Source organism: Pleurodeles waltl, chromosome 1_1 (assembly GCF_031143425.1).
Source record: "Pleurodeles waltl isolate 20211129_DDA chromosome 1_1, aPleWal1.hap1.20221129, whole genome shotgun sequence".
Lineage (NCBI taxonomy): Eukaryota > Metazoa > Chordata > Amphibia > Caudata > Salamandridae > Pleurodeles > Pleurodeles waltl.
Window position 1 is genome coordinate 361562937 of NC_090436.1, and position 16588 is coordinate 361579524.

The window sequence follows — 16588 nt, forward strand, 5'->3', positions numbered from 1 at the left end:
TTTGCAAGTCGCAAATTGGTATGCAGTACGGTGTCTCAGACACCGACTGCGACTCGCTATGTGGTCGCAATGACCCACCTCATTAATATTCATGAGGTGGGTCGCAAATTGCGGCCCCATAGCGAGTATAGGCACTCGCAAACATGGAGGCCTGCTGTCGTCAGCAGACCTCCATGTTCGTGACTGCTTTCAATAAAGCAGTTTTTTTTTTTTTTGTGTAGCCCGTTTTCCTTATAGGAAAACGAGCTGCACTTAAAAAAAAAAAACGAAACCTTTAGTTTCGGTATTTTTTCAGGGCAGGGAGTGGTCCCTTGGACCACTCCCTGCCCTGAAAAAATATTTGTGGGTCCATTCACAAAGTGGTAGGGGTCCCATGGGGACCCCTTCCAATTTGCGAGTGGGTTACCATCCACTTGAAGTGGATGGTAACTGCGATACCCTTTGCGACCGCATATGCGGTCGCAAATGGTATTGCATTCCACTCCGAATCGCAAATAGGAAGGGAACACCCCTTCCTATTTGCGATTCTGAAATGCATATTGCGAGTCGGTACCGACTCGCAATATGCATTTCTGCATGGGGAAACGCGTTTAGCGACTCGCAAACGTCAATTTTTGCCATTTGCGAGTCGCTAAACGTTTCCTACATCTGGCCCCAGATTGCTTAGAACGTAGGCTCTAACAAGAAATAGAGGTCAATGTTAATAGACGTTAGGAATTCTGTCATCCCAGCTTCCGGCTCTTGTCTATGCAGTACTGTTGTAATATGTTTTGCAATATTAAGACGCAATATGTTCTAGTGTTGAATCAAAAGATATTGTTTTCGTACATCTGGTTCTTCTCCTCAGAAAAGACAAGATGGTATGCACATATCGATCGGGTATACAACACCTACGTATTCCAGGCTGTTATTTTTTTACCAACGATAAGAGTTTGTGTCGAATTCATTCTTTCCATCATACCACTAACAACAACTTACCAATGTAGTTCTTTGACACTGCAATTTCTTTTATTTCAATGTGAACCGAACCTCTTGGAATCTGAACAACTTCCATGTACCCTGGAAGGCAAAAGTTAAACTCTTAAGACCAGCATCTGCAACTGTCTTCCGGAAACAATAAATCAATATATCAATTATCAACGGTTTTCAGTACTTTAGATTCCAGAGATTTAATTTACATCCTGTAACCCACCAAAAGGGAAAAAGATTTTGCCACTTATTAGGCATGTCAGAAATGACATTTTATTTTTGCAAAACTGAATCCTGACAGTGAGAAATTCCTTTAGGGGTTGGTATCAAGGGGTAGGGGTGAACTGATCTGTGTCTGTCAATTTTTGTAAGTTGGAAGATACTGGACGTTTCCTTCATTTATTTCTTATTTTCTTCTTCCTTTCATTCTTTCATCCTACATTTCTTTCTTCCCTTCTGTGTTTGTGTGTTTCCCCTTACCCATCCAACTACATTCGTTCTTTTGTTCACCCTCCATGCACTTGCCAGTTCTAAACAATTAGGTAGGTACAGAAAAGCTGGTTAAGTCAACTGAAATTGTACTTGGAGGTCTATATCACAATAGCAGGAAAGCAAAATACAGTGCAATGGAATGTTGCTCTGCACTTCTTTGCAAGACTTGCTGAGCGCAGAAATTGATAACTTAGTGGCTGGCAAAAGAGGGCATGAATAAAGAATCCAACTAAATACGTCCCATGAATACTTAGGTGGTATGTCATGGAGGTATACTGAAACGTGTGTCTGCTGATCAAAAGATCTATACATTTGTAAAATAGCACACATTTATCGCACTGCATTCAACTTACAATGTGGCTGCCACTGCCACTGCTGTTGCATAAAAGTACAGGCAGTGCAGTGCCATACAGGGATATTGGGATCGGGGATCTGATAGTTGTCTTAGGGCAAGTACTGGCTACCTCTCCACAAAACGTGGAAGGCACCCGTCAAGGACATCTACTTTTTGAATAGTTCAAACCTACTTCAGTTTTACAGGCAAACCAAGGGACTATTTGCATGTGCAAAAGAGCCTCAAATATTTTATAAATGTATTTTCCCTCTAGTTGACACATCCTTATTTAGTAAAGGAGTGCAATATGCACAAAAAGCAGGTTTCTGATTGAAAAACGACTTTAAGACAGCTTTTAGAAAGAGTACTACACTGAAGCAAAACTTCACTATGTCGAGGCCCTGTGTCGGGGCACAGCAATAATATCTACAGTATCAAGGTTTTGCGTATGTGAGAGATTTATTTGACAAAAGCTCTACCTAATCTGAAGAAAAGTTATAAAAACATAAAAGGATGCAATTTGTTATTCGCCAGAATCACAAATGGGAAATTATAGGGAAGGGTCTGCTTATCGTGCTGTTATTGCACCCTGTTCCACTGTTGTTTTCCTCGGAAATGCTTTAAAACCTGAGGCACACATGCACAACTAAAATCGTTATTTGAACGTAATTTCGGGCAATGTTTCCTATTTCCGTATGTCTTGAATTTCCATGGAACATGCATGGGTCTTCGTTGAAGAGACATCACTAAGGATGGGATATGTGGACGGAGGAGCCATGTACTTGATAAAAACGTGTCTGCTTTCTTCATCATCCCATTTCCGAAATGAGATTCATTCAGAAAGCGCATGTCAGTCATGAACTGCTACAACTATTTGTGCTTCAACTCATCAGGGTGCAGAGCTTGGTACCTGCTTTTGCTCCCTGCCACCTTTGTGCTACAGTTTAGAATACAAATGTCTACAATGCCTTTAATTCCAGCCAATTTTCTCTCTTTGTCGTTCGCCGAGTTATAGATATGCAGATCAACCGACCCTTTGGGCGCCCTCTCAGCCTCCAAAGGCTTTCTTAACTTATTGTTAAACATGTGATGGTAAGCCAACATGCGAAACACTTGTTGAAAGCAAATTTGGCCGAGAAGAAATGTATCTAATTAAACCAATAATACACATTAAAGAAAGTCTGAGAACATATGCTTTTTTTAGATCATACAGTAAAAGCATCCACGAGTGCTGGGTGTGCGCTGCTGTCATACGAGCTACTTACCTCCTCGGGGTAATGAATCGTTGAAGAATCCCTCGATGGCCTCACACGCACTGCCATCCCCTCCGCAGACTCGGCATCTATCTTCCTTGGCATCAGATCCCAAAATATTATCACAGCCTACATGCTGAGAGAACACACGAGTCACAGATTACCCTTTACAGGATATTGTAGGTTCACTACTCTGATTCCACTCTTGATAGCACCTGTTTCACATAGCCAAAACTACTAACGAATATAGACCAAAAACATTGATTATCATCAGGCAAGCATGCATTTGGAAAGAATTAAAACTGCGCAGGAACCATTTTTGATTTTTTTGGCATTTAAAATAATAACTCGTTTCCAAAACATGTCACTATCTACAAGACACTGCTTCATTCTAGTGTACCTGCGTTTATTTAAAGGTAATACTCCTATCGAAGGTTTAGTTTGAAGGGGGGTTGGGTGATGCTCTCCTCGATGTGGTTGGCTGTTTTTGCAAACTGAAAAAGGGACCGATATGGGCTCTTGAGAAAAGCAGAATAAGTACTTGTATGATATGTTTATGAGTACTAAATCGGACAAATAGGACTAGAAAGAGTGATTGGTATTCTGCCTCCAAAAATTACAGGATACCTGATGCAGAGACAAAATAGTTTGATCAGAGGCCACGGGGCTCAGGAATATTTAGTAAAAGAAAAATATGCAGTTGCTGCCAGGACAACCAGAGGGCCTTCTCAATTCAGGGTTAAAATCTGAACCACTCACCCTCTGTAATGTTTGGCACGATTCGAACCTATAGCAGACTTAAAAGAAGTCAAGGAGAAGTGAAGCATGCTCCTAAGGTGAAGTGTAGATCTCGGCGTGCCAGTGGGGATGCTAGTCTTTAGAATGCTGTGGTTGTATGTTTGATGTAGTTATGTGTTATGGGAGGTACTTCTCATTGCGCTGGGAGACATAAAATTGTCTACTGTAGGGACTGCGTCTACTGTAGGAACTCACAGGGTGGCTTTAAGAAAAGAACAAGAGGCTTGGGGTGGAAGAATTAACTGGAACTTGTGTGGTTGTACCTACTTTGTAGATAAGATGGGAGGTGAACACATATTAAAATAGAGTAAATATAGCCTTGTAATTAATGCAAATAAGTTGTTATTGGTGACACAGGGACCGTTCCACAAACATTGGTGAAAGAGCAGGTGTGACTTATTCTTCTAATATTCCTGATTTACTCATAAATTTCAGAACTAGGCCAGCAGTACTGCTGGCTTAATTCAGGTCACTCCTGGAATTCAGCCATACTAGTCAAATAAGTCTCAACAAAATCTTTGTGAATTGGGCCCCTAATTTTTTGTGGCTTGTGGGTGTCTGCGGTTTTCATTCGTTTCCTGAAAAAAAAAAAAAAAAGGGAATACCGATGCTATATGTAACTGGCCTAAAGATTATAAATAAACCATTACTACAATAGATTAGAATGAAAATTTAGGAGATCTAAACGTGAGTGTGCAAGGACCATGCCATGCTGCTAGCTGTGAAACAAGTAGAGCTAACACAATTTTGAACTGGCATAGTGATACTGTGTTATGAAGGAGCTAAGAGGAAAACCAGACATACCTATTTCCTGAATGCTGGTCGTTGGAAAATGGGTAATTGGTAAGAGCAGGTAAGTACCTACACTTAGCAATAGGCGACTAACCTCCACTTAGGTCTCAATAAATTAAACCTACCTCAACCCTTGGTAGCCTGGCAACGAGTGACAAGGCTAAACTTAGGAGACTAGTGTGTAAAGCATTTAAACATCACAAAACAGTAAATAAGTAAAACACAAACACAATCAAATTCCAACAACAAGTGATAATAACAGATTATATTTTTATCTTTAAAATTAATTAATGTTTTCTAGCACATAGAAGCAACTAGCGCTCAGAGGGTTAAGAAAGGTCACACTGGAAAGGGATAAAGTCCAGCGTTCAGGCCACTCACGAGGTAACACTGTTACACTTACTTTCAGAAGTGTTTCTTGATTGAGGAAAGTGGTCAACAGCACCATCCACCGTTCAGAGGCTCTGGTTTGCCTCTTGGGGTCTGGGACTACAACTCCCACAATGCACCTCTTCAACTTATGGAGTTGCTCCAAACTTCTGGATCTTCTTCCAGAGGTCCTTTTTCGGTCCTTGAAGTGTCCACAACTTGATCCAAGATTCCAGAAGCTCTGAGTTGCTCCTTGGGAGTTGGGATTACAATTCCAAGAATGCACCTGGTCAGAATCCTCAAATGGCCACTGGACGCTGGTCAGCTGGGCTCTGCTTGCAGGACTTGATGCAGGGGACTCTGGGCAGCTCCTTTGTATCTGTAGCAAACAGGGAGTCCCTTCTTGAAGCAGTAGAAGACAGGCAATGTCCTTTTAGTGGTAAAGCCCAAGTGTGCAGCTGGTGCAGTCCTTCAGAGTGCAGTGTCCAGGTGCAGGTCAGGGACCCAGCATGGCAGTCCTTCTTCTTTGTCTTGTTCCTTGTAGGGATCTGGTAGGGAACTGAGGTGTGGGTGCAGCTCTGCCACATGTATCCTTGCTCCTGGGTGAAAAACAGGGGTGTCCTGGTTATTCAATCAGATGCTGGGTCCTTCCCCTGTGATGCCCACTTCCTGGGAAGTGTGGCAAACATAAATCCCAGGGAGCAACATTCTTCAAAAATCCATCATAGCTGAAACTGATTTCTGGAGGTTATATCTGACTGAGCCCACCCACTGGTGTGGCTAAAAATCCTAAACACACCCCTCGCCTGCCCTCTCGTAATCTAATCAAGGGGGCACCTAATTGTCTGGGTTGCAGGATGGGAGGGAGGTGCTGGGTTGCTCCAAATGTCCGTTCCTGCCTTTGAAGACCAGTTTGGCAGCCATCCCCCTTCCTGCTTCTCCATCTGCTGAGGGAAGTTCTCCTCCCCAAAACACATCTCTTTGTGTTCAGCCCAGGCTACTTCACACCTCATCAAGGCAGCCAGGCCAGGCTGCCAGAGGCTGGCCACTCAGAGCAGAGCACTACAGCGCTGAAGTTGGCAACTTTTTAGGGAGAGTTTAAAACTCTTAACCCGAACAAGTTACATTAAATCCCACAATTGTAAGTTGTAGGATTTAGTATTACAATTAATTTGATACCAAACTTAAAATAAAGTCTCCCCATTTTAGCCAATAGAGGCCATTCACTACAGTGACGGAAAAACAAATTTGGCTATTTTATATCACCAGGGCTTATAAAACTATTTGTATAAGGTCCCTGCTTATAGATACATGGAACCCAACCCTAGGGGCACACAGGGCACACCTTAGGGGTGACTTATATGTAAAAATAAGGTAGTTCGAGACTTTGGTAGTACTTTTAATTCCAAAGTCGAATCTTCATGTAACCTTAATTTAAAAGCAGCCAGCAAGGCAGGCCTGGCTTTAAAATGACCCTAGACACCTCAGCAGTGCACCTATGGGTGCACTACCTATGCTGAGGTCCCTAAACCTACATGCCCTACCTTATACTAGGGACTTAAACGCAGGTTGACATAGACAATTATATTTACTGTAATTTGCATACTCATTTTATACAGAGCACAGGCCCTGGGACTGGTTAGCAGTACCCAGGGCACCATCAGAGTCAGGAAAACACCAGCAAAAAGTGAAAAATGGGGGCAAAAAGTTAGAGGGCCTCGGAAAGCAGCCCTGTTTTCTCGCACTGGTACCTTAAAGTGAATCTGTAACATCTCAACAAATCATTTTCTCTAATGCTCTGTGTGTAAAGAGTACTTATAAAAGAAAGTATTTGAACTCTGGTATTCAGTTCAGTTTTATGACATGAATACAATAAAATATATCTCATCAGAGCACATCAATATTCCTTGCTTCATGTGTATCGGGAGCCAGCATAAACTTCCTGGCCCCTGTTCTGGGGTATAGTGCAGCTTCAATACCCACAATTCGATAGCGTTACAAATACATTTTTCTTTATTAGATGAGAGGAAGAGCCCACCAAGTCGCAACTCACGAGATTGAAATCGCCTCTCCAACTGTCAAAGTCGGAGAGCCGATTCCAACCTGGAATCCTAACACCATCGCCATAACCACAGCAATAGTATCAGCGCATGACAAAGAATCACACTCTTCACTTTACAGCCCACATTTCCCCTCCTTAAACAAAATGAAAATAATAAATACATTTATGATAAAATTACATAAACAAAGAAAAAACCAAATCTGTTACCAATATGTACACCCAGATTAACACCCTGAAGATAAGTAAAACATATTTATATTCTACCAAGAATAGTGATAATAGAATATAGAAAAGTACTCTAGAGAGGAATATAAAATTATATTAACATTCGTACTCCTCAAGATACTTTGGTTTCACAAACAATCTGCCTTGTCTGGTGATAACAACATTAGAATCACTATTACAAAATAATTAAGTACCTTCATCTGTTACAAGTGAATTATTATCCCTTAAATCATTTGACTCTACATTCTTGTTCTGACTAGTGTGTTGATCTGCAATAGGTTTACTTCTGTTTTGATTTCTCACGTCCTTTGATGTATATTTTGGTCTAATCTCATTGGACATATTAGTGGTTTTCTCAACATGACCCATAACAGTGTACTGTTATCACACAGGTTTCTTTCCATAAGTTCTCTTTGGAGTTCACTTAATGGTAACATATTTCTTTTTGCCCACCACCTTCCATCAATTAATTTCATTGCTGTGTGTGAAATTTTATCAGCCTTAAATGGACCTAGAAAATTGAAGTCTGTTTTAGATCTCTTGCTTCTCACATCCTTTAACATAACCCACAAATCAATTTTGATAATAAATTCACCAATACTACATGAATTATCATGCTGCATTTTCATCTTATCCTGGGCCCACTTAACTTTTTCTCTCACTTAACTCTCATCAGTGCTACTGTCATGACTACCAACACTTCTCTCAGTCAACCATCCTGGAACCAATCTGGACCTGGTACCCCTTCTTCTTAATAACTTGAACGGTGAAACTCCTGTCACTGACTGCAGTGTCTTGTGACTCACCCATATTTATTCTCTCAAATACTCTATGACGTTCATACCACAAATAAGGGAAGTCTGAATTCCCTCCTTGAGAAAACTATTAACTCTTTCCACAGCACCATTGGTCTGTGCACTATATACAGCTACTGCATAGTGCTTTACATCCCAGCTTTTTAGAAATGTCTTCATTTTGTCAGACACTAACTGCACTCTGTTGTCCGTGACTAATTCTGCTGGTGAACCCTCAATAGCAAACAGTCTAGCCAAAAATTGTATAGCTGTGTCAGTAGCTTTCATCTACTGCATTAATTTGTCCTACATTGTCTATAGCCATTTTTTTCCAGGCTTTTCTCGGAAAAGGTACTGGAATCATAGAGGCATCTCTCATTTTCAGGTGTTTATTAAACAACATGCACTTTTTGCATGATTCCATCATACAATCAACTTCTTAATCCATTGCTGGCCACCAAAAGGTTTTTCTTAATAACTTTTTAGTAGAGGTAGCCCCTAAATGAACAGCGTGACCTATCAAAATTAATCTTGCTCTCAACGCTACAGAAGGTACAAACTTGTCACCTCTTAACAATATTCCATTTTGAACTGATAACTCATCTGTCACATGTTGAAAATTTTAAATTTCACCTTCTAGCTGTCTAAAATGTGTGAATTTGTTTGTGTGCAAAAACTTCTTCTACTCATTGCTATATCCTGATTACAAGCTGTCAACCACTCGTCCTCTTTGCTGGCTCCTCTACTATGACTAACTACATCTGTCATAACAACGACACATTCATAATTACTTTTCTCATCATCTTGAGACTCATTTTTAACTGGTAATCTTCATAAACAATCAGCTCTACAATTTATTCTCCCTGGAATATAATGAACCTCAAAATTATATTCCTGAAGTTTGGCTACCTGATGATGCAGAAGCTTTTCCTTTACTGCCCAATAAGTACATCAAAGGCTTATGATCAGTACGAAGAATGAATTGCGTGCCCCATAAATAGGTTTTAAATTTATCTATTGCCCATACACAGGCTAGTGCCTCTCTTTCTATAGTACTATATTGTTTTTCAGCTTCTTTCAAAATTCTAGAAGCGAATGCCACAGTATTTTCTTGTTCATTAGATTTTTGACATAATACGGAACTTAGTCCTACGGCACTAGCATCCACAGCCACCATGTATTTCAACCTAAACGTTTTCAACAATATGTTTTTGATATCTTGGAAAACTTGCTGTTCTTTGTCACCCAATGTAAACTTCTTTCTTGCGAAGCATTTTTTTGAGTGGTTCCATTAATGTGGCATACCCATGTACGAATCTAGAATAAAAATCACTCTGGCCAATGAATGATTGTAGTTCATCCTCATCTTTTGGGTTTGGAGCATTTCTCATGGCTTCCAGGAGGTCAGTTTCAGGTTGGATGCCACTGGAGGAAATTCTGTGGCCTAAATAGTCATCATCTTCAGTTAGAAACTTGCACTTATCTATTGAAACTGTCATCCCTCGTTCTTTGAGAACGGCAAATACTTTATCTAAAATTCTATTATGCTCACTAATAGTTTTTGCACAGGCAAAAGTCATCTTAAAAGGCTTCTATTCCAGCTATGTCTTTAAACAAATGATACATTAATTTCTGAAATACACTAGCTGCTGAAGCTAGTCCAAATGGTAACCTTAAATACTTAAAAACTCCAAATGGTGTTATGAAGGAGGTGAGTAGTTGAGAGGTTTTTTTCTAAGAGCAGTTGATGATATGTAGCCCCAATATCAATTTTACTAAAGTACTTTACTTCTCCAACAGTGGACAACAATTCCTGTTATCTTGTTAGGGGATGACACTCCATGACTATATTTTTGTTCAATTGTCTCAATTCGGCACATAACCTGATGCCACCCCCTTTTTTCTTAGCAATGACAATGACACTGATCCACTCTGATGCATTTACTGGTTCAATCCCTTGAGCATTTGCTAGTTCTTGTAAATGCTTTTCGAGATCAGGTTTAACACTCAATGGTACATCCCTGATTTTTTAGCTATAGGAGTGGCTCTTTTTTTCAAAATAATTCTGTGCTCAAATCCTGTAACAGTGCCTATTTTATTACAAACACTTCAGGATATTTCTTAAGATAACACAGGTGTTGGTGTGCCAGGTTTCAGTACAATCCCTAATTTTTCCCGATCTATGCAACCCATTATGTCACACCCCTTTACAGTTACATACACTTTGGGCACAATATCGCTTCCTGAAAATTTGAGAGTTTCTTAAAAAAATCCTAAAGTTTAAATTTCTCAGTCACCGTATGTTGCAACCGTGATATCAGGAGTTTTCAAATTCATATCAGTTCTTAGTTTTTCAAAGTGTCTTCAGAAATCATAGAGACGGGGGAACCTGAATCTACTGTTATGGTTAGTTTTTACCTTACCTATCTTAACATCACAGAAAGGTATTTTTTTTGATTGCCGTAACACCATGTTTGTTTACAACATCCACCATAAGTACTACTTTCTTAGGCTTTTATCCTATATTAAATTAATTGCTATTCATAACACTGTGACTTTAATGGGATTGAATGCATTAGCCTTACATACTCGCATAAAATGTCCTATTTAAAAAAAAAACAAAAAACTTTTTTTCCTACTGCAGGACAACTAGCAGAATTACTTAAATATGCATATGAGCCACATCTAAAACAAGATGTAGCACGATTCGATATGCTCAACTTCTTATTTCTTCTACCCCTTTTTTCAGTGAGGAAACACTCGCTCTATCTTTTTCTTCTTTTTCTCCTGCCAACAGTTTGACAGATTCTGTTGACCTCTCGATACCTTTTGCAATTTTTATGGTTTCTTCTAAAGAAGGATTTGTACAACATAATAAATGTTCTGAACCTTTTTTGATGCACAGTTTAAAAAAATCTGATCCCTTATATATTGATCAACATTGTTTTCAAATGAACAAGAACTTGCTGGAATTCTTAAGGCAGAACATTTCCACGGAGTGATTCTGAAGAGGATTGTTTTCTTGAGTAAAAATGAAATCTCTCCAATACATTACTTGGCTCTTCAGTGAAATGAAGTTTTAAGCGTTTCTTTGCTTCAATATAAACATTCAACACATTAGCATCACCAGAACCAACACTACTAGGAGAATGCACTAGAGGTAGATGGTCAAATACCATTTGACCCTCCGCTCCTAAACAATTAAACAATAACACAGCTTTTCTTGCAGGAGGACAATTCATAGCTTCTATGGCCACCAAATAATTTTCAAAACTCCTGCATTAATATTCCCATTTCTGTGTAGTTTTTCAAGGATTGGCTAAAAAAGGAGGCAGTTGTTGAACAGCTCCTCTGGAAGCCATAGTTACTAGACAATTAATTGCCTTCTTTACTCTAGAATTAAGATCAGTAGTGTGCAATATGATGGAATTTCCAAAACACAGTCATATAAATTATGGGTAAAGTTATACTTTATTTACTGTGTATTTTGTTTTTTTTTGTTTCATAACAGCAATGCAAAGCAGTAAAACACAGTTTCAATAGTTGTTGTGAGGAGACAATGGTGATAAACACAGTAAATTGTTTGCAATGGATGTTATTAAGATGACCACCTTGACGGAATATGTGTCAGCACACGGGAGTCTAGCATGCGTATAGTTTTTACTGAAGGTGCGACCATTAGATGGCCACTCACTTGCTGATGTGATGACATATAAACGCCAGCATAGAAACCACACTATGAGTTGGGCCTGGACTTTTTTCACCCGCTGTCGCCAATTACAGTGCAAGCAAGTGCAACGCTCACGATTCCTTTTTCAAAGTGCTATTCTGAGTAAGACATCATCAGGATTTCAGGTACACATTCTGCATACTCTTCACAGCTGCGTCTTATCTTCAGTAGGCTCTCCAACCCTTTAATTTTCCTCATCGCCAGTTTGCTCTGGGGTGTAGCTCAGATTAGATACCCACAAGGTGATAGTGTTACAAATAAATCTTTCTTTATTAGATGAGAGGAAGAGCCCACCAAGACTGGACTCACAGGATCGAAATCGCCTCTCCAACTGTCAAAGTCAGAGAGTCGATTCCAACCTGGAGTCCTAACACCATCACCATAGCAATAGTATCAGCGAGTGACAAAGGATCACATGCTTCACTTTACAGCCCACAACAGCCCTCTAAAGTGTTAATTAGTTTGCTTGGCTATTCAAAACTGATAAAATGCAGGAGCCAAATCATGGGAGATAGACACCAGTGCTTGTGATCAAGCTCCAGCCAAGCATGACTGAGTAAAGTGAAGTCTTAGTCACCTTGCACTCTCCATTGATACAGATATCCAGGGAATCACCATTGCAGCGGGTGCCATCAATAACCGCAGGAGCACGCTCAGTGTAAAAATTGTAACCTTCGGCCAAGCAGTTTAACGCACATGGCTTAACTCCACCTGGATGGGCAAAATAGGAAAGACGGATTAGTAATAAAGGTATTTCAGATCAACACACATGTCTTTGGCTTACAATTCATTCCATGCATAAAGATGACCCCATTTTGGACTATCTCATAAATTAATATTCTCCTGGTGTCAGGTATGAGGCCTGTTGGCTACGTCTGCACCAACTCACCTAAATACTAGATGGAGATCATCAACCACTTTCAAATGAATTACTGAGCAAATAAAACATAAAATTCAAATGTAACCTCTTTCAAATTTGGGTAGGACATGCAGTGATCCTGCCGAAAGTCACTGCTTCTCTAACTAGTTACCAGTAGTTTGAGCCATCCATTGGCAACGGGAAGATTGTTCCCAAAACCTAAGTACATATCAAAAATATTAATCTATTTCAGCAGGAGACAGCGATTCTCACAATTCAGAATACACTCTTTCATTTCCCGTGGAGAGCCATGACACTGGGACAAAATAAAATTAGGAACTACACTACCACTATGGATTTAAAAGGTAACTACACTGTAGTCAAATAAGGCATCATCTCCTTTTCCAGCTTCATCTATCCATCAATCAATGCATGTATCCATCCATTGATTTATACATAAATGCATAAAGGGTTTATAAGGAACTATGGGATTGCTGTAATAAACTTTTTAGTGGTCGCATTCACAAAATCAGCCTGTTTGTGAACACTAAAAAATTACTTTGTATGTACTAAACCCATTATAGAAGTCTGTAAAGTTTTACAGCAGCGAGGACTACACATGTACTCTTTATTAAACAAAAAAAGAAGTCAAGGAGACGTTTTGAAACTGTGTAACACTTTATAGGGTCCTGTACTGTGGAAGAGCAGTCAACTGCAGTACAAAAAGGTTAATACACTTCAGTACACAGTCATTATAGTTCTGCCATTTAGCGCTGCAAGGCTGAACTAATGGCACAATATGTGCTACATAAAAACGTTTTACACAAACATCAATCACAAATGCGCTGTTCCCCCCCTCAAATATCCACCTTGTGTTGTGTGTTGCTCCCCTGCTTGTTTGTAAAAGCACAGCAACAAATGTATTTGTGCCAGGGAAAGACTCAAAAGAAAACTTTAATGGTTGTTTTTCTTTTCCCCTGTATTCAACACGTTGCACAAAAGCTCAGGCCTTGGTACAGAAAGGCATTTGTGGCACTGGGGAGCAGCCCACTTGCTGCACTCACTTAGCTGGTATTTAATGAAGTTGTTGTATTCAGAATGACTAAAAAGGGATGTCTCTTCTCCTGGAGGCCCATAAATCTGCTTCCTGGGCTACTGCAGAGGACCTGATGGATTAAGCATCTTTCAGTTTAGTTCTGACTACTGTGGAAAGTAAATTAGACCTTGGCAAGTGTTTGACTTTAAACTGTTTAATTCTGTTAAAATTCTGATCATAGGTTCAGATTTAAATTGTGGAGTATTGTTTGTACTACTTTAGGGCTACGGAGAAAAAGTCTGTTGCTTTGACCGCGTACTCATCCTCAGCATTTAGAGAAGTCCGCTGACCATGCAGACATCTCTAGACATTGGTAGGAACTGCTGTCGAGCCAGTTTCTGTCGGTCAAACTTATACTAAGTTTTTGCTTTAAAAAAAAAAAATCACTAATGTAGGAGTTTGTTTTAAAAAAAGCCACTATTAATGATCCCCTACACTAACCAAGCTGTAACTCATGGTTCAAAGTATTTTTTTTTTTTACTGTTCCAACCACAGCAAAAACCATATTACGCTGTCCATTCTAAATCAGGTGGACAGTGTTATAAGTAAACTTGAGATGGTCAGTACTTTGTCAGACCATCAGAGGAGTATGTCAGCGATGGAGCCGGAGTAGGTTCCATCACTGTCATAACTAAGGTCCATCTGTCTATAAATTACGCAAAGGCAACGGTGTATCCTCTCTGCCAACCTTTAAATCAGGTCCAGAGTTTCCTGGGTGAAAAGTATTTGAAAAATAAACAATACAATTTATGATTGAAAATACTGAATTCAATGTACACTTTTGAAATGCTTTAAGATGTGTGACTGTGTTCCCCTCAATATTTTTAAGTGCATTTTTCTTTTACTTTTTTTTTACAATGCTTTACAAACACATAGTGGCAAAGCCAATAGTTTGGCACCCTCACTATAAAAGTGAGGACTCCTGACTTTGCTTGTTGCACTTATATCTAATGTGCAGTAAACTATACGTACATTCATTCACAAAACATTAATTGGGGCAACTCTGTGCTCAGTACCTAGTGAACAATGAACAAATCGATGACAGTAAAAGATTCTGCACTGAGAATCTCTTGTCTTTGAACTTGGGAAATGACAAGTGTCAAAAATCTGAATTTATCAGGCCAATCCAACTGAGCCCATCACTGTCATGTTGTAGTGGAGGAAATTACTGAATTATAGATTAATTTAAATAGACATCCCCAAGTGAAAAACATCCCCATTATTCACTGTTGTCGATCTACAATTTTATGTCATGTATGGCCAACCCAAATCATCTGCCCCTTCTTTCAAAAGCTATACAGGGGTAGAGGAGTTAAGGGACAGACATACACAACTTGGCCTAACTTGCCTCAGACCCCTCCCTCTTGGTGTCCCTCCACTCTGGTCATCACACTCTCCTCCTCCCCATGAAAGGAATACTTAGCAACCTGCCATCCTCCCAAACCACAATCAGCATTGCCCTCCACCATCACCTATAAAAGAAATGCACCTAGTGTCCTACCCACTCACCAGCTAAGTATGAAAAAAAACAACATGGTGTCCTGCCATCTACTCACAATACCCTCTGTAGTTTCCTCCCTCTCACCAACAAAGAGAACTAATACCACACTAGAATGCTCACTGAGAGCCGTGTCGGAGGAGGCTCGAATGCAAAATTGGGAAACAATATTTGTTTTCCACTATTGCTATATATAGCATTAAATAACCTGATGTAATATTTGGTAGTCACATTAGTGGCTCTCAGTGAGAAGCATATGCTTCAAAAAGTAATAAGTAACACGCATTGGGAAAGCTAATATGTCTGGGTTTAATGAGCTAATGCATCTAGTTTTAGCACATTAGACCGACAAAGACAGGAGGGATCCAGCAAGAACAGACAGGAAGGGCTATTGTAAAGTGATCCCTCGTGCAGTACGATGTATGCACTACAGTGGAGGCAACCAATCAACCAACAGAATTATATGACAGATGAATACTTTTATTGGGCTGAGTCCAGATGTGATTGACAAAGTTTCGAGTCAATAACTGAACGACGCTGATCAAAGCCAACGGCTGACAGGGGCAGTCCTAACTCAGTAGGTCAATTTGACACTTGCGCTGCCAAAACTGGGATGAAAAAATGCTGTCAATTAATTTGTATACTTAAGTAGGATTTCATTTCATTTGTATCAAACACAAGAAATCCTCTCATGCATGAAAAGTTGACTGATTATACCCCCGATTTCTCAAGTGAGTAAGGATTGGGCTTTTTTAGAAATGTTGACCACTTGCCAGTTGCTTTTTGCAGGCTAACACAACAAAACATGACATGAGAGGGAAGGCACATCAACAGTTGTGAATGTCTGATAATTGACCCACCCATGTGATACTGTGCTGGAAAACTATATTTCACAATGTGTGTTATGGCACTGCTCCTGAGGCTGGGCTAAAATGAACAAGGATAAGCACCTTAATGCATCTTTGATATTACAACAGAAGAATTAAGCCTTGTTCTGTACTTCCATTGTATACTTAGGGTCCTATTACAAGTCTGGCGGTCTCAAGCCTGCCAGACACGCTGTGGCCCTCTGACCCCTGTGGCTGAGGTGGTCTGATCGCCACATTATGACCCTGGCAGTCAGACCGCCAAAAGACCACCATCTCCGCCAGGATCTTTGATCCGGACAAGAAGGTGGTGGTCATGGTTGTAATCGACCACAGCAGCGCTGAAGTCATCGCTGCAGTCCTGATTACAACCATGATCTCTGCCAGCCTTTTCATGGCGGTTCTACAGCCATGAAAAGGCTGGCAGAGAATATGTGCAGGGGGCCACAGA

General features: G+C 40.0%; 1 protein-coding gene across 1 annotated transcript in view; it reads right to left on the reverse strand.

Annotated features, from left to right (window-relative positions):
- The window catches only part of ADAMTS6 (ADAM metallopeptidase with thrombospondin type 1 motif 6), a 1391222-nt gene that overhangs the window by 241337 nt on the left and 1133297 nt on the right, over positions 1-16588 (reverse strand). Inside the window, exons 16-18 of the mRNA XM_069222749.1 lie at positions 12396-12529; positions 3061-3184; positions 979-1059 (exon numbers count right to left, since the gene is read on the reverse strand). Coding sequence (XP_069078850.1) covers positions 979-1059; positions 3061-3184; positions 12396-12529 — 339 coding nt within the window. The remainder of the gene's footprint in view (positions 1-978; positions 1060-3060; positions 3185-12395; positions 12530-16588) is intronic.